Source organism: Mya arenaria, chromosome 17, assembly GCF_026914265.1.
Source record: "Mya arenaria isolate MELC-2E11 chromosome 17, ASM2691426v1".
NCBI lineage: Eukaryota > Metazoa > Mollusca > Bivalvia > Myida > Myidae > Mya > Mya arenaria.
The window spans coordinates 48,654,491-48,677,840 of NC_069138.1; the positions used below are offsets into that span (position 1 = coordinate 48,654,491).

Sequence of the window (23,350 nt, forward strand, 5' to 3'; positions counted from 1 at the left end):
TCATGTGAAGCAACAAGATATCTGAAAAGAATGTCGAACCGGTGGATAGTCTGGTCGTTATTGCGACGTCGCCTAAACGTCGGGTTTTGACGTCAAACCACTTTGTAAAATCCCACGTTAAAGCCATTACAGAACATGTCGGAGTCCGACGTCGAGGCTACGTCAAAAATATACCCCGAAAAAGTACATAACTATTCAAATCTTGACGCGTACACCAGTTTTATTTGGATTCCTGTTGTAGACAGTCCCCCCCCCCCAGTTTTGTCTTGTGTTGTGGGGGAAAGCGGAATACCCGGAGAAAACCCACTTGTCCGGCTTGGTGACCACTAACCAAACTCACATGCGCCCAGGTCGGGAATCGAACCCGAGTCGCCTTGGTGAGAAGCGGGTGCAATAACCACTGCGCTTACCGGACAACCACGTTGTTTAAAGAATACAGGGCACACGAGCGTCCAAAGCCACTTGATAATCATGTTTATATATACACGTGACATAATAGGGTGACTTTAGCAAATTCCTGCACTACATATAATATATTTCACTGTACGAACTAAGTCACGATAGTAGCGACAGACGGGTCGCCGAATTCTCGTTCGGTCTAAAAAGCTCAGCAGTGCTTATGTTACTTGTCCGACTTCAATCGGAACTCCTCGGCTAGTATCAAGATATGGCCTCGGATATAATAAGGGTAGTAAGGAAATAGTCCATCATGGACTTTTCAGAAAGCTGTTCCACTTGGGATTACCGCCTATCGCCTGGAGTATATTGAGAGACCTCCAAACAAACGCCCCCACCAAAGTTAAATGGCAAGGCAACACAAGTGACCCTTTCATTGTACGCCAGGGGATCAGGCAAGGGGCCAAACTATCACCAACGCTCTACAAAGCTTACAACAATGACATACTAGACGCACTAGACAAGAGTAAAATCGGTGCAAAAATAGGCACAGTATTTGCGGGTGCGCCAACCGTGGCCGACGACATTGCTCTACTAGCCACAGACCCAATAGATCTGTCTGCTGCATTACAAATAGTACACCACTTCAACTGTAAAGATAGAGCCAACATTAACACTACTAAAAGTGAAATAGTAATATTCAACACTCCAAATAGAAGAACTCCCGAAAGTTGGAACATAGGAGAAGGGGTCGTAAAAGAAACAACCAGCACAATACATCTAGGTATACAACGCCACCAACAATTACAACAGAATATCCCAGACAGAATTGCCACTGGTAGAGGTGCATTATACGCGCTAATGGGAGCTGGCCTCCATGGTAGAAATGGAATTAACCCAACTACTTCGTTTCATATGTACAAAACCTTTGCCAGACCCAGAATCATATATGGACTAGAGTCAGTCAAGTTGACCCAAAAAGACCTACAGCAACTGGAAAAATTTGAATTGAAAGTATTAAGACAAATCCAGTACCTCCCCGATCGTTGTTCTTCAATCCCTGTCTACTCCCTGCTGGGAGCCACGCCAATCACTTCTCAAATCGAGGTTAACGCTCTGACACTTTTCAGTAACATCTGTAGAAGCCCAGAAACAACCGAGTATGCAATAGCCAAGAGGCAGCTAGCAGTCAAAGACGCAGACAGCCACAGCTGGTTTATAGGCACAAGACAAATACTCAACAAATACAACCTGCCCTCGGCGTTCGAATTGCTCCAAGCCCCTCCATCACCCAAAGTATGGAAAAACACTGTAAAAGACGCAGTAGACAAATACTGGAGAGACAAATGGGTTGAAGACCAGCACACAAAATCTTCCTTGAAATACTTCAAAATCCAAGACAAACCAGCTTCTACCCCTCACCCTCTGTGGCGATCCATTGATGACAATCCACGCCAAGTAAGAGAAGCTGTTGTTAAGGCCCGGGTGCTTACAGGCACATATACACTACAAGCAAACAAACATAAGTTCAATCAGCATGATGTTAATCCTTCCTGTCCCCTATGCCATACTGGTTCAGAAAATAGGGAACACTTCCTTACACACTGCCCTGCTTTAGCCCTTGTTCGTAAGAAATACTTATCCCGCCTGTCCCATACCTTGACCTCTAAGACAAATGCCAATATCGCTGACCACATTCTTGCAAACAATGAGTTGCTCTTACAATGCATTACGGACTGCACCGCCTGCCCGGTGAAAGACATTATTGGAAATAGTGAGCAAGTAGTCCATAGTGTAGAAGACATTAGCAGATCCCTCATCTACGATCTACACTGCAAGCGAAACGCCATACTCAAAGGAAAATTACAACAGAACACTTAGTCAGTGTCAAGCCAACAGTCTGGATCACTCAACTAATAATCGTGTCCGTACCCTATATTACGGCTGGGACAGTAGTAGTGACAGTGTAATTCAAGTCTAGCATGTACCATTAGTCATATTGAATAACAAAACCCAGCTTGCTGGTTAGTGTACATATATATTAAGTAGTAACCAGTTATTTAACATTTTCTTCGATACGTAACTTATTACCAAGATAGTGTAAGGAGCAGTGCGCTTAAGTTAGGCAACCAGTACACACAAGGCTAATAATTCTTAATGACGCGCCTCCTTAACGAAGATGAAGACGTAAACTACCTGCTCATCACGTAGCAGGGTGCTCCGATGAAGTGTAACGGAGGAATTTACTACAACAACAACAACAACAACATGGCCGACCAAGAAGATGTTCAAACAACCAAGAGATATGTTATTCCAAAGACAGAATGAGGAGCGAACTTTTACCACTTATTTGTGTGTAAGTGTTATTTTTATACTTATTGTATTTTAATAAAATATAAAAATAGTTTTAAAAGAGCCCTAATGAGAAACTAATTGGAAATGTCATTAATTCTTAGTGGGTGGGGTAAAGTCTTCTTTCATTTGACAGATTATAATATAGTAAATAACAATTTTGAACAAGCTCCAGTGATCAGTGGCAAAAATTAAGACAGCAAATACTCTATTTGATTTTTTTTAATAACAAATAAGTCTGAATCTGAATTTACTTAGATCGATAATAGGTTAGACTTTCTTTCTCAGTGTATCTCATACATTTCATATCATTAACTTTAATTTTTTTAATTAAAATTTACATTCTTTTAACCAAGGATGTATGGTTTATATGTCCGTGAGTGTTGGTAGCGAACAACTTAATGTAATGGCACAATTTAATGCCTCGGCCCTGTTCACTAATATAGTTCTCTAAATAAATTAGATCTTCATTCACAAAATGAGTTTGAACGCATAAACCAGCACACCTTTCTTTCAAGACTAAATTCTATGATATCCACAAGTGGTGGTGATGCAGAAACGTTGAAAAATGCTGACATTTTTACTGTGACAATGAAATGCAGACATTTAAATTTTAATCTTATTGTCATTTTCAGAGAAGAGTATGGTACCAGGGGTGCAGCTGACTCTGATTCCCGGCTTGTTCTAATGAAAAAATGCAGATGAGGTAATAATTGTGCTATTTTCGAAATTCGGACAATAATTTAACAGTCAAGTATCCTATTGGTTTAAGCCCAAAAGTACCTGCATGTTTGTACAATTTACCAACAAGGATTGACAGTATTAAAATATCAACATTGTAGATGAATTTAAACATGATAACAATTTCATTTCATATTTTTTAATTTACCAGTAGTCCAGAGCTAAAAGCTGCTCTCTCACAGATTGACAGTTCTTCTTGGTCATTCTTCAAAAGCCCAAAGGAGTAATTAAATTAAATTTACACATATAATTAATTGTATGGCTTAAAGCAATAGCAAAAAAATATTTTCCAAACAATTGAAATCTGTTCTATTATGTGTGACCTTATATGACTAGTTGGAGGAATTTTTACCAAATTTTCAAACTTGTATATGAAAGACTGTGATCTGACATTATGTCAGCAGTCTAATATTATTAATTATGAGTAATATCACTGGTTTCCATACATTTGCACAATAATTGCTAATTGGCTTGTTTAAAGACAAAAATAAAAAAGGTTTCAGAACAGTAAAACTGTGAGGATGCAGCTTTAAATTTGTGTTGCACTTAATGTTTTGTGAATACTTTTCTGTTGTTGTACAGGCTTTTAAAATAATTGATCTGAAAATATAATTCCTATTATTGTTGTATTTTCTGTTTTCTATTTCAGGCACTGGAATCCGAATGTAATCAAAAATGCCATTGTATGAGGATTGACCTGCAATGCATGGAAATCATCTAACACAACTGCAACGCCTACCTTGGAAAAATGAGTGCAAGATGGAAACAAAGCGTTCAGTGGAACATCTTGTCATCTCAAATATTTGATGACTTACATACTGATGTGAAGTTGAAGACAAAAGTCATCTGTTGGTCCTGTAATGTTGTGAGCATAGAAGCTCCGCCTCTATATGCAAATTAGTAACCGCCCTGCTAAGGCACCAAGGTGGAACCCCTAGAAGTATCAGAGAGGCAGTATGATTCAGACTATTGATGTACTCACATGTTATACACTTGTAGAATAAATGTAGTAAATATTTAAGTGTCTTTATTACATACCTACATTAAAACACAACAGGTCCGTGATTATTAAATAAATCTGAACATATATTTTATAAGGGTAAAATGGTAAAGGATTTATCTACGCTTAAAGTGGTTTTCCTATATTATGGAGGGAAGATAACTACAAAAACAGATGGCAGTGGCAGACCAAATAAAGGAGAACTATTTTGTTCAGTTTAATTTTTAAGACTTCAGAAAATCTGTTTATAGGGCAAATCCTTGCAAATGCCATATTGTAAACTGGGCTTTTTAAAATGTAAAAAGGTGAAAGTGGTCTAGAGGATAAGCCCCAAATTCAAGGTTGTGAGTTCAAGACCTCCAAGATACTTTCTCTTGACCTCAGGAAAAGGATGTCCATACTTGTTTCTACTTAGGCAACAGACTTAAGAGTGATTTTGTAAGCTTCCAGCTTGCATAGCAATCTGATAGGCATAAAATAAGATACTAGCTGACTTGCAAACAGTTTTTCCATTTGTGTTGATTTATTTTTCAGTCTGTTGGAATGTTTATTTAGAAGAGATGCGCATTGCTTACTGCAACCAATATTTATTTTCTTTATTAAGTTGAATTAACGAACACATAACATGACTTGTGATTTTACAGATGCATGTTTATTTCGTTGATTGTATGAGTTTATTTTCTCAAATGATGTAATAAAAGTTATTCTGAATGACTGTCCTTTTTTGTTTGAAGAAAATGTGTTGAGGTTTTGGCATAGCATAGTGTCATCATCATCATCATCATCATTGTTGTGTACAAATAAAACATTCAAAACAATGTATTAAAAACCAAACTGTCAAGCCAAGTACTCAAAGAGGCACAAGGATATTGCTAAAGAGACCGGTAATACATTTAGACAAATAAAATGCAAAGAAAGATCTATAATTCTGACACATGGTAATGCTTTAAATAGTCCTCTCATTGTGTGTTTATGGTTAAAGTGGAGACATGCAGTATATTTTGTAATGAAGACTTAAATTTGTATGGCAACTTAAAGCCATATATGGGGATTAAACGCCAGAAATATTGTGAAATCTCCCAAAAGACTCAATGCACTTAAAAGGGCTTGGCATGAAATGAAAGTAAAAATGGGAGCAAAACCTAATTTATCATTAATTTTACATTGGATTGCATACAGATGGCTCTGTTATTACTTGACTAATATTAAAAATAAAATTAAGAGACATGTTGATCCAAACTGTAATTATTCTTGCGGTGGTTTTATCTTCGTTTAAAATATAGAGGGGAATGGACCTTACCTAGGGTCCCTGGGGGCATTTGGCAGGGATATTGCCATTGGATCGTCCGCACAGGGTGGGGATTTTAGCCAGGGTTGGCTGTACTGAAAGTCAAAGTCCCCACTATTCCCCAGACCTGGGGGGGGGGGGGGGCGTGGTTACAATTGTCTGGTGCATATCCACATGAACGTTGTACTGGTACTCTAACAATTGAGCTTACTGCGTTGATAGTCACCGCCCCAACCCCACAAAACTGTTTACACAAAAAAAATCTGCAGCCCAAACCCAATAATGCTGAAGTAAAGGCATGCATAGATTTCAGCTGGTAAAGCTGACTGGGTGCCAAGCTCACACCCATCCTACCACAACCCACAAAACTCTGCACAATGCAATCAATGATTTTACAGAATAGCAATGTTGTTTTAATGGCAAGGCATGGTGTGACAAATAACACGGCAAAGTATGACTTAAAACTTACATATCATTGGGTATTCCTATAACTGTTGAGAAAATGTTGACATTTAGTCCATGCATGCATTTAATCCGATGTAATGATTCATGCATGCCATGAACCGTATGATCATTTCAATGACTGTCAAGTACATTTTCTGTGTGTTCACGATTTTTCTAGAGGAAATAGAGTGCTTCAACTATAAGAAAACATCTAAATATTCATAAAACGAACATTCTTTAAGGTTACAATAAATATTTTCTCTTAAACAAGCACATTTAATTTAACACAATCCATTTCCTTGTTGTTACAATGGGCCTTCTTTACGCGGATTGAAAACGGTGTTAATCGCCGGCAGCCGCATCGCACTTTCGTATATCCTTACTACTATTTACGAGGTCTATCTCAAAGCTTGCCGGAGATGGCCGAGTTGTTACGATTGGTCCGACTTCTGTAATCAAATATATTACCAAACTCCGCGCAGTGTTACTTCCCTTGCAGTACAGTAATCACTGCCTTCACAAATATCACGTGATGATAGAAACGGCACGTGATTGCAATTTACAAAATGGACGGAACACCTTTAAAAGAAATTCCAGCAACATGTTTCATTTGTTTAGAAAATAAACGATTTTATTCCATAAAAGGAAAAAATGCAAAACGTTCGATACATGTCTGAATAGCTAACAACACATCCATGTTGATATTGTAATTTGTAAATCCTACTTTCAATTTGAAAAAAGACCGAACATTTCCGAATGTTTTTTTTAATTGTTATTTTTTTATAAAACATATTATGCCTATCAACTGGCGTAAAGTAATTATTTAAGAAAGGATATAAGAATAAATATATATGATTAAAAAAAATGCCATTAAAAGTTTTCATCCAATTTTGGATGAAAATCTTGTGGTGGCAGTGATTACTGTACTGCAAGGGAAGTAACACTGCGCGGAGTTTGATATATTACTTGACTGACTTGAAACCATATGAATACAATATTAAACCGGTTTATTCATATACACAAGGTGTCATTTCAGTAGCTGTCAAAACAAAATATTGTCTTGTGAGTCCTATTATTACTCTCCATTGGACTAGTATAAAATTACAGATAGATGAATTGTATCAGATGGATATTACTCGGAGCATTATAATGATTAATTTATGAAGCATTTCAAACGTTCGTTTAACTGTTTCGTACCCGTTTTAATTCGAACCAAAGAGTTTCGTACTCCGTGAGCACACAGTTGAGCCATTGTTACACCAATACGTTTAAGACTTTTTTACCCTAGCTTTTGCACCATTTATACTACTCTTTTCAGAGCTACCATTAAGAATTTCAGAATAAGACATTGGTAGTATAAACTTATTAAACTGTAATTTTGGAAGTTGAGAACCTTTGTATAAAACTGAAGACTTGAAGTGTAACAGGCAATATATCTGGTAGATCACAATGAAGAGATGGATTAGATTGTAATTAATACCCTATATATACGTAATGTGTTTATTTCTCATTTTCATAAAAGAAGCACTATGGGTGTTGACAATCGAGGGGTGTTAGTGTTGTTTGGAAGCCAGACAGGGACGGCTCAGGATGTTGCTGAAAAAATTGGAAGGGAGGCAAAAAGACGACATTTTCTACCAAGGGTTATGGCCCTTGATAATTACAATGTGGTATGCGAATCATCTTCCTGTTGTTAGATACAGTAAAATATTAACATTTCCTTCAAGTCTTATCATTATATGAACTACAACGGGTAGTGATTGACCTCATTGTTTATATAAAAACTGCGCTCTGATTGGATAAGTGTGATGTCATTTAACCAATGGTATACAAGGATGCAACTAAAAAATATTCTTTGTTGGTAACCTTTCTTTAGCTATAAATAATCTGTTGCATAAGATTTTCTCATTTCGATAGATATTTAATTAAATAAATATTGAGAACCTTTTTAGGTTCATGCAGCACAGGTTGAAATGCAAGCAAATTCGATAAAGTGCTCTTTTTTTTATAGGTTTTAAGTTTTGTTATTTGGATTTTGCAACTGCAATAAGTTTTTTTTTAAATGTTTTTGTTTTATTTAAAGACATTCATACAGTATTTTAAAGTCAATTTATGATTGCATTTTTAATAAAAAATATTCTGACCCCATTGATCATTCCCAATCATAAAACATGTACTTATTTCTCCAGAGTACTTCTTTTCCCATAATTGCTGTTTTGAATTTGAAGAAAATTAAAGTTATATTTAACCTGGAACCCTTTTTGTATGGATGAATCAATGTATTCTTAAATAACAAGCTTCATCACATTTAGTTTATCTTTAGAACTTTTTTTAAAGCACCTTCCAATCATAGTGATAATAATGTATCTTCCCAATCAGATGGGCCCCAGCCCAAACGTTGAGAGAAAATACATAAGTTGATTAAAAACTATTCATATAGATTTGAATGTGTTTATATGAACTAATTCTGCACTCAAACCCAATATTATTTAATATTTATCACTTAAATAAGTGTAGTTCTATAGTCATGTTGTGGTTGGCATTGTTTTTTTCAGGCAGATTTGATACAAGAGAACTTGACCGTGTTTGTGTGTTCAACAACGGGCCAGGGCGACCCTCCTGATAACATGATGGTAAGCAAACACCCATCAATTTAGCATCAATGACTCATATACCGCGTTATAAAGTGTTACATGTACTTTATAAGAGTCTGTTTCAAATAACTTTCAATAGTTGAAGCCCAGAATTGTAAACATTCTGGTTGTCCCCAGCTAATCAGTACTTGCATTAAAGAGTCCACTGTAAGCTAGGGTCTTATGAAATGTTTCGCTTAAAGATTGTTAGCAGGTCTGTTTTTTAAAGATGTGGAAGTATTGTCATACCCTTGGTTGTGTTGATGTCGGCATGCGGTTCGTCTTCAACCCTCTTTATAACTAAAGACCAGTTCAAGATATTTAAATGAAACTTTATACACATCTTGCAAGAGACAATATCCACATGTATAGCAAGGTCAATAACCCTGGCTTAAACCAGGTTTTTTACTTCATCTCGTCAAACAAAACAAGAACAGAAGAGTGTCAGCAGCGTTCTTGTTTCAATATAACTTTGCCTTCTCCTTACTGGACAAGTGTAAGGGACTCATTTCCCTCTGTCTTTGTAAAAACGTTCAGTTTATATTTGATATTTCTTTTAAGGATTTGATTAACATGCTGGATTGTTCATATAAAAAATTCAAGCACTGGAATTTTTGTCAAGACTGATTTTTATCAAAGCTTACCGTACTAATAATTCTATGTTCTGATTCATTTCAGAAATTCTGGAAGTTCATAATGCGAAAAAATCTGCCAAAGGACTCACTGTGCCAGTTAAGCCATGCTGTTCTTGGCCTAGGGGATTCTTCTTACCCAAAGTAAGTCTTCATGTTTTTACTCTGCATTAAATTACAATTAGATTTTGAATACTTTTAAACTATATAAAGTACATGTAGCTAAAGTTTGTTAGCAAACAGGGTGATATGCAACTTTAGCTGTTAAAGATGGGTATTCATCAATTATTATGAAATCAAATGTGACTTTTTTAAGTTGTGCAATTCATAACTACCTGTATTGTAACATTTGTTATTTTAAGTAATTTTTTTCCCACTTTGATTTTAGTATACTTCTTTTCATTGATAAAGAAACTCACATACTGGTACAGTGCTTCAGTCAGCATTTATATCAGTGGCAGCTTAAACCGCTGAATTAAGACATGCTATCAAATGTTCATTTTAATTTGCTTGTGCCTTTGTATGAAGGCTGAGAGTTAAGATATCATTTGAACTATGCTGTAATTTCATTGATGCCGTTTACTCAAACTGTCGTCAGTTTCCCTCTTTATGGTTCAACACTTCAGGTTCAACTTTGTTGGTAAGAAGCTACACAGGAGACTGGAACAACTAGGCAGCTCAGGGCTGGTGAATATTGGTCTGGCTGATGATCAGCATGACTTGGGGTAATGATATGTACTGACATTTGGGGTGTGTATTTGCATACATATCAGACATTTGCAACATCTCTTTGTGTATGTGAGACCAAGAGACCTTTGAGTTTTATCTAAATTGTTATAAGAGAGTGCTGTACCCAACCCTTTTTTGGTTTCATCCAACTCTCTGCCCTCATGGAAACCAGCATGTGGACTCCTCTGCCTTCCTATAATCGAATGCTTAAGATAATCAAACATTTCCTTTGTTTCGTAGATTTATATTATCATATGTACGGACAATATACATCTTGCAGTTGGAAATTAAAACTACTGCAATTAAACACATTTCTAACATTTGTTCTCAAATTTATTTTTAAATTCTTCAAAGCCTGATGCAATCAGTTCTTTGCACCCTAAGCACCCTGTCCCTTTTCTGCAGCACCCTTTAAAACCTGGCTTAAACTCGAGAGACATCTATATAACAGTATAGGGTATGTCAGACCTTTGAGATGTGTATATAACAGGATGTCAGACATGCATATAATGGTATGTCAGTCCTTTTAAACATGTTTATATCGGCCTGTCAGACTTCAGAGGCATGCATATAATGGTATGTCAGACTAGTTAGAGGCATATATAACTGTATGTCAGACTATTAAGACAGGGTATGTAAGACATGTATACATTATACATGGATATTATATGTGTTCCAGTGCTGATGCAGTGGTATATCCATGGATGGAGGGCTTGTTTACTCGGCTATTGTCCCTCTACCCACTCCCTCCTGGCCTTGACATTGTGCCTGCAGATGTAAGGTGGGTAAGAGTAAGGAAAAATTGGTTAAATTATGATCAATTTTATTGTTTTGTCAGCAAGACAAACTTGTACACAAATATATATTTGAAATCTTTGTGATAAGGATCTTAGTTTTTGATCTTTCAGTAACATATTTGTTTGTAATCTAACTTGCTTATCAATACATCCTTAAAATAATCATTCTCTTGATATTTTCTTGATGGCAGACCACCAGCAAGGTTTCGTGTTCAGTTTTTAACAGAGAATGGAGAAAACCAAGCCTCTGAAAACAGTGAGCATGATCAGAGCCATCCAGATGTTCCTGGCTGGTTCCCGGGACAGCCATTTCCTGCAAGGCTTTTGGCCAATGAAAGAGTTACTGCTAGAGACCATTTTCAGGATACAAGATTGATCCGGTTGAATATATCAGGTTCAGATATAAGGTTGGTTTTGTTCATGGAAATATTGCAGTACATCTCTTAAAAAAGTGCTGAAATCACTGATCAATAGAAACAGAACAAGAGATGTTAGTGAAACATTTATGCCCCCTTGGGAGCCAAATTGTTAGTAGGATTTGGACACTTAAATAAAATATGGACAATCAGAAAACCTTTTTTCAGCTTACAGTCACACTGACCTTGACCTTTGACCCACTGACCTCAAAATCAATAGGGTTCATCTGCTGGTCATGACCAATAAGCCTACCTAGTATGAGGTCCCTGGGTCAAAGCGTTCTCAAGTTATTGATCGGAAACCGTTTTTCATGTTAAGGTCACACTGACCTTGACCTTTGACCCACTGACCTCAAAATCAATAGGGTTCATCTGCTGGTCATGACCAATACACCTACCAAGTATGAGGTTCCTGGGTCAAAGCGTTCTCAAGTTATTGATCGGAAACCGTTTTTCATGTAAAGGTCACACTGACCTTGACCTTTGACCCACTGACCTCAAAATCAATAGGGTTCATCTGCTGGTGATGACCAATACACATACCAAGTATGAGGTCCCTCGGTCAAAGCGTTCTCAAGTTATTGATCGGAAACCATTTGGTATTCCGACCGACCGACAGACAGACAGACCGACCGACATGTGCAAAACAATATACCCCACTTTTTTCAAAAGGGGGCATAAAAATATTGGTGAGAGCAACATTTTGGCAACAATATCAATACCTATCTTTCATATCCTTTTTGAGAAACATTGTGATTTTTATTTTTTATTTTTGGGACATCAATTGTTATGGTTTCGGAGGTAAGAACAAAACTAAATATTTGTTCAAAAAATTATACATGTATATTCTCTCACCGACATCAAAACCAGAGGGCATACCTATTTTAACCAGAGCAACCAGAAATATTTTGGTCATGTGCTTGACACAAATTTTTATTATTGACTTTCTCACAGTGTTAAATATGAACATTTTTTGGCAATGTTGTATTTTTCTGTCAAAGAAATACCATGTATTCAATGATTGTTTTCATCAAAGAAAATTGCAAATCAAATATTTTTCTTCAGTCATTACAAATGAAAGGAATAATTAATAAATTTCGACGCTTTTTTACATAGACAAACTTGTTATATATTTTTTATATTTTGAAAGATCATCCAAAAATTCAAGAACCTATGGAATAGTATACATTTGGGAACCGTGAAATATCATGCCGACGAATATTATATGATTTCACATTAATACGGTGCTGTCCAAATAAACACAGGACCCTTGCATAGTGAATTAGAACTTTTTTCAGTTATTTAATGTCTATGAATTTTGACAAAGATTTCCACAATCTGATATTTAGCGACAGATAGATAAAAACAGAAATTCTTCTTCAAATGAACTTAAGCTTAATCTTTAATTTTATTTTCTCAGTATGAACACAGGGTTCTCAAAATGTTTGAGTTGAACAGGCCAAATTGAATTTGTAACAGGCCTACTAGGGGGGCCCGAGGGCGTGCCCCCCCCCCCCGGAAAAAAAAATAATTAAAAAAACACTTATAATTCAGACATACATACATATTCTGCGAATCCTATCAGTTCATTCATATTTTCAATGAATTCAATTATTTCGGCCATGATTTGAAGTTTCTCACACGACGATTATTGACTATAATTTTTCCGGTAATCTTACAATCTAGACGCAGACGCGGTAAACACGGTAGATGGTTAACTAGCCTAGAGAAAAATGGGATCATACGGTATTCGACTGAGAGATTTAAATACAATACATTGCCACGCGACTTTAATCTCAAGTTTTTATTGGTATTAAAACATGTATTGAAATGTGTCGTACATGTCGGCTGCATATCAAACGGAAAAATGTGGTGTGCTCGTGCTCTGACGTCAGAAAGTGTATCGTTTGATCTGCAGCCGACATACACGACACATTGCAATACATGTGTTAATTAGTTATCCTTTCGCAGGTGTTTGTGATGAGATGGGACTTGCATTAGGCGAAATAAATAACAATTGATTATTACGGATTAATTATTGTAACGATTAATGAAATGTGTCTTAAAACCTGCCTGTGTATACGCAAAGCCTAATCATTACATTAGTAAAAAGTAAGTTTTATTTCTGACGAGGAAAAAAATAAACTCGGCAAACAATATTCAAAATATTTGTATTATACAGTCAGCAAAATGTGTCTCCTGTGATCTACCAAGTGTTTAGACCGATTACACCCACAGGCATCTGAATCATTGTTTGTCACTAAAATATTGTTTAAAACCATTTTGGGTACATACAATGAGATAAACAACACATCTGAAGATATTTGGTGTATTTGATATACAAAAACTTTCTTTTTTGTATATCAAATACACTAAATATCTTCAGATGTGTTGTTTATCTCATTGTAAGTACCCAAAATGGTTTTAAACAATATTTTAGTGACAATGATTCAGATGCCTGTGATTACACCCATCTGCAATCGCGGCTATTAAGAAGATATCGAGTGTTCATCGTAGCGAAACATCTATTTTAAGCAGATGGTCGCGTAAATCTGATGTTTGTAATTTTGCCACTTTTATTGGGGTGTCTATGTTCTTGTTTTTGACATCGACAATGTTTTCTTCTAACAGGTAACCGTAACAGCGCATGCGCGAATTACGGAGAATTCTTACCAATATGATTTCGAATCTGAAGACTTTTACATACGCTTAAGTAAGAATAGATAATCAGTATTAAAATAGGTCAGAAAAGAATGTGACCTTATGATTTCTACAACTGTTTACAATTCTAACCGGCCGATTTCTGGTTTTAACCGGTCAAATAGGCCGGCGGCCGGTTCATTTTGAGAACCCTGTGAACATGTAAAATCATTTTTAACCATTAGCCCTTGATCCATTGTTGTTGTTTTCAGCTACGAACCTGGAGATGTGGCCTGTGTGTGTCCACAAAACATGGCCGACACCGTCAACGACTTTATTTCCTATATGAACCTCGATGCAAACAAGAAATTCATTCTTTCCTCCGTGGATGAAGGTATGTCTTATATGGAGCCATATTATCAACCAGCCCATCATACCATAGATTTTTTGAAGCCTTTATTCTTGGTTGCATTGTACTATATTTTTGAAACAAACAGTTTGGCTGGTAAAGTTCTGCTAGGTTTATTTGATTTTGAGAATTAAAAAATTAATTTGATTTCTGACAGTAGCCCAGTATTCTTCTGATCTTACGATAGTTTGTGGTTCTATCATTTAATTGCCCCTACGATTTGTAAACCATGTGATTCTCTAAACCCTGTGTTAACCGGTAGCTGCTGAATTGGATGATCATTTATTGTTTTCACCATTTTGCTAGTTAAAGGATTGTCCATTATAACAGGATAAAGCTATTAAAGCTGACTATTTATGTTTTGTTTTAAATTGTGTAATATTCTCATTTTAAAGAATTCTGAGACTTTCAAAGGAATCTTCATGATAATCCTGATAACAATTTTTTTTTTTGTAAATTCAAGTTTAATGAAGTTATTTGGCTAATTAAAAAAACACAATTAAGCTTGTTATGCTTTAAGAAAGATATTTCAAGAAATTGAGGCAGTGTTTCTCTATTAGAGACATATTCATACATGCATGCATGTCGAGTTTGAGATTTGGTCGCTGTGTAAAGCAACTCTTTCATGGCTTCATCCAAAAAACCACATCTGTCACTTACACGTTTGACATCAATTATTTACAGAACTGTTCTAAGATAACTAATCTTGTATTTCAGGTACATCGGCTCCTAAGCTACCTCAGCCCTGCACAGTTCATTACCTCGTACAGAATTACCTCGATATAAACTGTGTTCCACGAAGGTCTTTCTTTGAAATGATGCTTTATTTTGCGGATGATGAACTAGAAAAGGACAAACTGCAGGAGTTCTGTTCGGCAGAAGGACAAGTAAGTCTATTTTGCTTGTTTTTAAATATATCAATAACATATGGATCCTGTTCCCTAACCCGCATGGACATGAATAATCTCTAATAAATAGTATGTTTATAATAGAAACTTTTAAACCAAGTTTTCAATAACAAACGCAAGTCATAATATGGGTTTGCCATATTGCAGGTAAGGGTTTGTCGAACTGTTGTCTCTGTTGATGAATTTGCAGTGTGGTAAAGCTAGAAGATTTGATATGCATGCACCGTAGGGCAAACTGTAGAGAACAAACTTGGTTTGTTTGAGTTTAATGGTCAAGGTCACTGTTACTAAGATAAGAAAAATGATGTTTGGTCCCCACCAACATAAGCTTTTCTGTTTTTATAAAAAGTAAAAATATTGTCATAGCTTTGTTTTTAATGATATTGCAATGCACAAGTTTTAACAAATGAAAGTTTTTAACTTTGTACACTTGTTGGCAGAGACAATACTCACATGTACATCAGATGAGTGTTGAAGATTACTCTAGGTTGATCTTTTTTTATTATCAGCTGCTATCTTGTTTTTTCTCTGTTCAGGAAGAGCTGTTTTCCTACTGTAACAGAGTGAGACGGACACTACTTGAGGTAATGTTATAGTTTTAACTTTCTAATAATGGCCTCCTTCGAAGATGGGAGGGTAAATTGCATTGCACATATGGGTCCGTCGGAAGACCAAACTTAATCCGATTGATAACTGGAGTAGGCTTGTGCCTAAGGTCTTCAAACCTGGTATGGGGGGATCATGGTCTTTGTGACCTTGAACACAAAAAGCTTGTCTAAATGATTACTAAAGTACCCGTATGCTTAGGCCTGCAGTCCTGAATACTTGGTAGGAAGGTTGGTCATAACCTGCAGATGACCTTAATTGATTTGGAAGAATTTAAATTCTACACTTAAGGAACCAAACAATTTTGTGGAGATATTTTAAGACAGATTGTTCTAATACTTGTAACACAATGTCACCATGAAGTCTACATGTGTCTTACATATTTCCATGAGCCAAAACAAACCAAGTTATCTTAGTTATGTTTTAAAGTCTGCGGGAATACACAAACCAGTTTTGCAAGATGTAGAATAACATTACAGAATCAATTTTCTGACCTAATTGATTTGAATTGATTTTTTACAGGTGCTTCATGACTTCCCCAAAACGAGCCCTAACATTCCGTTCCAGTACTTGTTTGATATGATCCCTGTTCTCCAGCCAAGGTCTTTCTCCATAGCTTCATCTATAAAGGTATGGTATAAGAGTATATACTTTGTACACATACTGAGGCTTCCAACATTCTGTTAACAAAGGTTAAAATCCTCATCCCTCATAATGTGACATGTATATAAACTATATATACATATATGTTATATTTATTCATTGAACTTCAACTAAGAAAAACTTATGTTAAACATACTAACATTTTAATGCATCTGAATTTAAGTTTTACAAATAACTGTCTTCATCTGATCAAAACAAAATTATGAATATTTGGAAATATATGAAATAAGCCTTTGTTATTTGTAATGAAATGATTTATAATGCAACTTAATTATACAATGGGCCTAAAAATATATAGAAGTTTTGTATGTCCTTTCTATCATACTGCAAAAATGTTGCACCTTCACACATGAAATTGTGCAGCTGCAATTTTGTGTGACGTTTCACTTCGTATAACCAGAGCTATGGCCCTTGATTTAGGAAAAGAAATAATCTGAAACATCTTTTGATGCTCTTAGCTCAAAAAGTTCTGCATCTTCACACAAACAATTTTCATAGGAAAGTTCATCATCATGGGACTTTGAGCAGCTGCAATTTGTGTGACATTTCACTGGGTCTTACTAGAGTTATGTATCTATACTTGTTTTTATGATCTGAAAAATCTTCAGGCTGAGACTATGGACTGATGTATAGATCTTAATAAATTGTCTGTTGTGTTTTGTAACAAATTCTACAAAAAGAGCTAAAACAATATTACCTTAATTTCAATCTTTGCTACATTTTCTAAATATATGTGACACAGGTAAACTGAACCTCTTTTAAATAAATGATTGCAGTTATAATCGGAGTTCACAAAGGAAATAAGATAGTATGTGATCATCTGCTTTAATAACTATTCACTCTAGGTGCATAGTAAGTAATTAACCACCTTAATAACTTTCCATTCATTGATTTGTTTACATGCTATGAACATTGTATAATGTTTTATGCAATAAACAAATCATATCCTTGTATCATTGTATCGTATCCACTGTAGGTGCATAGTGAGTAATTAACCACTTTGATTGCTATTCATTCTAGGACTGCAGCTTTATGTTCTTTTACTTTATTCCAGGCACACCCAGGTGAAATCCACCTTCTGGTTGCTGTGGTAAAGTACAAGACTCGAATCCAGGCCCCACGCCAGGGTGTGTGTTCCACTTGGCTCGCCTCACTAGACCCCTCGTGTGGCCCCACTGTGCCCCTGTGGGTGAAAAAAGGAACCATCAAGTTCCCCTGTGATGCCCAGATGCCGGTTGTCATGGTGGGGCCAGGTAAGAGTTACAGATTTTTACTCTTGAATATTGGGTGCAGTAGATTATGTTCATAATTTGTCAGTAAAACGTGATAAGATAAACATTACGTTTTCATGATATAATACGGTAAGTTAGCTGTGGAAGGAACAATACTGCTGGTAAAATAAAGAAGCATTCTGTCCAAGACATTACATTAAGAATTGGTTAATTATACTTTCCCATTAATAACAATTAAAAGTCAATACAAAATAAAAATTAGTGAAAAATATATACATATTATTTTGTTCGGTAAAATATGTGTATGTTGATATACTGTATGTTAATGTCATTGTTTCTTCCAGGCACAGGTGTAGCACCATTTAGAAGTTTTATAGAAGAAAGGGTGGCCGATAAAATAAAAGGTGGCATTACTAAATAAAACTTCCATAAATTCAATGTTTATGCTTGAGTCATCTGTATGTTTTTTTATCGTTTTTAGTTATATAATAATTATAGTCTCATGCTTGTTATTTGTTAGTTTTGTTCAATGGATGTTGATTCTGCCTTGAGGTCCTCTATTGTGTGTGCTGTTTTATTTCCAGAAAACACCCTATTCTTTGGATGCAGATACAAAGCCAAAGATTTCTACTTCGAAAACCAGTGGAACAACTATGTGCAGGAAAATCAGATGACGCTGTATACTGCTTTTTCTCGTGACAATGAGGTTGGTTGATTTTGCCTTTCTGGGCTTAAATCTTTGTTCATTACAGTAACACTCGACAAAATGCTTCATATTGAAAGCTCACAGACATGCTTGTATAAATGTCACGTATCATTGAGGGTAATAGTGTGACCGTCTCTGTGGCCTAGTGGTTAAGGTGTCCGCCTACGAAGCAGGAGGTCATGGGTTCGGTCCCGGGCCGCGTCATACCGAAATACGTTAAAAGTTGGTACAAGTAGGCTTGAAGTAGCTCCCTTGCCTGGCGCTCGGCATTTAATGGGTAATGCTTGGAAAAGTGGTATAATGCTGCCAATGGGCCCGGGAAGACCTTGATAAACTCAAATAAACAATAAAAGGGTAATGGTGTGAAACTGCTATCTGAACAAAATACAATATTGTGGGTCTTTGTTTTCCTATCTTGATATATAGTTATGTTTGTAAATCTCTAAGAAAACCCCAGAGAAATAAATGTTCAAGCTTGTATGATTTCATTGATACAATCTGTGAGCGTATGAGCATGATAGGCTGAGGCAAGAAGTATCACAAACATTTGAACCTTGTTGGCTGGAACTCGCTTGGCTCGATTTCCTCGTTGACTCAAACTGGATATAAAAGATTGGTTCCTTTCCACTGAATATAAGCATTCCTGTCTTGCTCGAATTCCCCAAAGCTCTAGATATTCTCACTGGTCCCTTAAAGTCGAGCCAACAGTGTTCGTCTGTTCATTGTACTTAATGTCTTGAACATCATGTAGCTCCATGAATGTTGAAGTTTACATGTATTTAAATAAGTTGCATTGAACAGTAATTTTTCTTCTGTTAGGTATATTTCTTTATGTAGCAATAAAATGAGAAAAGACACAACATGCTTTGTATTTTGATAAAATAACAACCACGTTTATAGAATTGATTTAAAATGTAATCATACAAGTGCTATTGAATCACAGGTTGCTATGGAAACACATTTGAATATTATGCATGAACTTATGTATGAAATGGTACTTTTTCATTATTCAAATAATTGAATAAAAGGTTTGCTGTTATAAAACAAAACCTTTGTCTGCCAAATTTGAACATATTTCATTGAAGTTTATACCTAAAATGTAACAGTTTTGTCCGAAGACTCAGTCTTTCATTGTGTCTTTTGTAATACCAGCCTTATTTTTCTAAAGATACAAAACCTAGATAGGTGCACAAAAGAAACACTATAATGATTATGCATTATTATGTTTAACTCATTTGATTTGAATAATCCAAAAAGTAAAACATATGATTTTTGTACAGATAAAAAAAAATATGATTGATAATTTTGGCACTCTTTTTAACTGGCGAGTTTGTGGCTATTATTTGAAAACCGCATTAATAAAAGCTGATTCCTTGGTGTCTGTACACTAATCCAATGCTTTTTTATCATAATAGTCAAATGAGTTAAACATAATAACGCATTAATTAATGTGTTTTTTTGTGCATCTACATTTTGTATCTAGACTTTGGATACCTTTAAACCTTGAAACATGTTGACCATTCCTCACCTGTATATGTGTATCCCTCTAGGATGCTGACCGGTATTATGTCCAGCACGCCATCAAGGATGCAGGGAAGGATATTTGTGACCCCCTGCTAGCAGGGGCCTTCTTCTTTGTGGCAGGGTAAGAGAAATAGAACTTTTAAAATTGAATTTTCTAAGTCATTTACATGTAGTTGACTTGTTTCTGTCAATTTGTGTTGTCTATTGAATAAAAAAATGCCAACAACGCTGCTTTTTAGGGTATAAGATGTGTAAAAATGTAGTAATCTAAGGAGTTTGTTTAAAAAATGTATTAATTTTAATAGGTCAAGTGTTATTTGTTTATTATACATTAAAATAGAACATTGCATTAGTTATAATATAACTCTGCATGATTCTTTAGTGCAGCAGACAGTTCTAATTTTTTTTAGAGAAATTCCTAACACATATAGGACCATTTTATTCTTGATTTGTCTTGATTTTTTACTTGCCCAAGACTCTCTACTGTATCTTTCTCTTTACAGGAACTCCAAGAACATGCCTGAAGCTGTGAGGGAGGCTGTCAAGGATGTTCTAATCACCCATGGACACATGGACAGAGAACAAGCTGACACTTATATACAAACTATGGACAGACAAAAACGATACCAGGCTGAAACATGGTCCTGAGTTTAAACCCTGGATAGTTTGAATTAAATAGTCAACTGTGATATAGGAGACTTTTTGTGTCGCCTGAAAAGACGACATATAGGGGTTACTTTTGTCGGCGGCGGCGGTGGCGGCGTCAGCGGCGTCCGCTTCCCATTTTCGCTTGTCCGGGGTATATCTCCTAAACTATTAGTGGTATCAACTTGAAACTTCATATGTAGATAGATCTAATTGAGGGCAAGTGCAGTGCACAAGAACTGTTACTCTTGCTTCCATATTTTTAGAGTTATTGCCATTTGTTATTTTTCATGCTTAAAGTTTTGTCCGGGGCATATCTTGAAGAATATAAGAGGTATCAACTTGAAACTTCATATGTAGATAGATCTCATGGAGGGCAAGTGCAGTGCACAATAACAGTAACTCTTGCTTTCTTAGTTTTAAGATAAATGCCCTTTGTTAATTTTCATGCTTAAAGTTTTGTCCGGGGCATATCTTGAAGAATATAAGAGGTATCAACTTGAAACTTCATAGCTAGATAGATCTAATTGAGGGCAAGTGCAGTGCACAATAACAGTAACTCTTGATTTCTTAGTTTTCAAGTTATTGCCCTTTGTTAATTTTCATGCTTAAAGTTTTGTCCGGGGCATATCTTGAAGAATATAAGAGGTATCAACTTGAAACTTCATAGCTAGATAGATCTCATTGAGGGCAAGTGCAGTGCACAATAACAGTAACTCTTGATTTCTTAGTTTTAAAGTTATTGCCCTTTGTTAATTTTCATGCTTAATGTTTTGTCCGGGGCATATCTTGAAGAATATAAGAGGTATCAACTTGAAACTTCATAGCTAGATATATCTCATTGAGGGCAAGTGCAGTGCACAAGAACCGTTACTCTTGCTGCCATATTTTTAGAGTTATTTCCCTTTGTTAATTTTCTTGCTTAGGTTTTGTCCGTGGCATATCTCGTAAACTATAGGAGGTTTCAACCCGAAACTTATTCCGTAGGTATATCTGATTGAGGGTTCAAATGCCACCTACACTTGAAAGTTAAATGGCAACATCAGTGTCTATAAATGAATAAAATGCCAATCTAACAGCTATAATGTCGACAGTAAATAATTCGTCAGGCGACACATCCGACTCGCGGAGTTCTAGTTTACTATTATTCTTTTGTATCGATTTGGGATGTTATGATTGATTAATAGAATAGACTAATTAAATAGAAAAAAAAATTGTCTTTGCTATTTCCAAGAAACTAGACAGCTGCATTGACCTGAATTAACGTTTGGTGGAGAATATGTTGCACTTGTATTTAAGATACAATTAAGTAAGGAGTTCTGAATTGGATCAGTTCCGTATCAGTCATTAAAGTTTGCCTGAAAATATATGTGAATGACTTTGTCATGCATTTGTAGATGTTACTTGTAGAAACTTATAATAAGTTTAATGAATTTTAAACAAGGTAACGATCAATTGGACATAGAAGAGAAGCAGGCAGGTTGCTTATTCCAGCCTTACTTGTAGACAATAGAGTCTTAAGAGATAAAAGTTTACACAACACATATATTTTGTGTCCACTACACAATTCATCAAGCACCAGAGGATTTCTAAAAGTCTTCGCAGATACATCTGATGTTCATAATTTTATATGACTGGCAGAGGACTGGTTCCAGCAAATGTTACATTCAGGTCAAGGTATCACATGCTTCAGAGGTCAGATTCCATTTCCATGCCTGTTCCTACAAACTGCTGGAAGAATTTTGAAATAATTTGATATATATTTCACTCAAATGAAAGACTTTCAAAACAAATCAGGGGCGGACCCAGGTAACGGAGGAGGGGGCGTAACTCCCACAGAACCGATATTATTTTGGTTTAAAATGTTGGCAGCGAGGTTGGGTTGTCTCCCTTAAGAAATATTAACAATTTCTTGTCCGCAATGGTGTATTTGGGCATACATGTATTTTATTACCATTTTACTCTTATATTAAAATAAAAAGTAAACTTAGACAATTTAACGAGGGGGATGGGGGCGGGGTCCTGTTGTGCACCCCCCCCCCCCCCCCCGCAGATCTGCTTGTGCAGATGTGATCAATTGCGGGGGCCCACTTAGGGCCAAAGAACGAAAGGACACGATTTCACGTTTCCTCCATGAACTCTTAAAACTGGGTGCACCTGTTTGGAAATGACCTGGCACACACTGTTCTCTATATGCAGTGAACATATATGTCCAAGGTCAATCAGTCGTACTCGAATTGATAACAGTTTTATCATTTTACTTTCAAAGCAGTAGGTGCTCCAAGCTGGCGACATATTTATATTCAGTTAATTGAAGTTATTTTCTTGCTTTCAAATACATGTTATTATTCCGAAATAAATTGTTGATACAATAACTTTTACATGTAGTCAAGACAAAGGGCTATGCAAGAACTCTTCTTTTTTAATTTTAGTGCATTATTTTGTTTAACTCATTTGAATTAAAAAAGCACTTGATTTTAGAACAATTAAAAATATATTAGACTTATAAATGGGGTTTTCAATTAATAGCTCCGTGGCCTGTTATAGAACCGCCCAAAATATAATTAATATGTTTTCGTCCTACTCCCA

At 35.9% G+C, this 23,350-nt stretch overlaps 1 protein-coding gene across 1 annotated transcript; it reads left to right on the top strand.

Moving 5' to 3' along the window:
• The first annotated feature begins 6,695 nt into the window (after window positions 1-6,695).
• Window positions 6,696-21,969, top strand: LOC128222922 (NADPH-dependent diflavin oxidoreductase 1-like). Its single transcript, XM_052932098.1, has 16 exons — window positions 6,696-7,283; window positions 7,744-7,891; window positions 8,777-8,854; window positions 9,533-9,630; window positions 10,113-10,211; window positions 10,895-10,996; window positions 11,204-11,419; window positions 14,341-14,462; window positions 15,195-15,364; window positions 15,922-15,969; window positions 16,514-16,621; window positions 17,709-17,907; window positions 18,231-18,290; window positions 18,471-18,592; window positions 20,143-20,237; window positions 20,620-21,969. Exons 2-16 carry the CDS (start codon window positions 7,751-7,753, stop codon window positions 20,762-20,764), a joined length of 1,803 nt encoding a protein of 600 aa, XP_052788058.1. The 5' UTR covers window positions 6,696-7,283; window positions 7,744-7,750; the 3' UTR covers window positions 20,765-21,969.
• The last annotated feature ends 1,381 nt before the right edge of the window (window positions 21,970-23,350 follow it).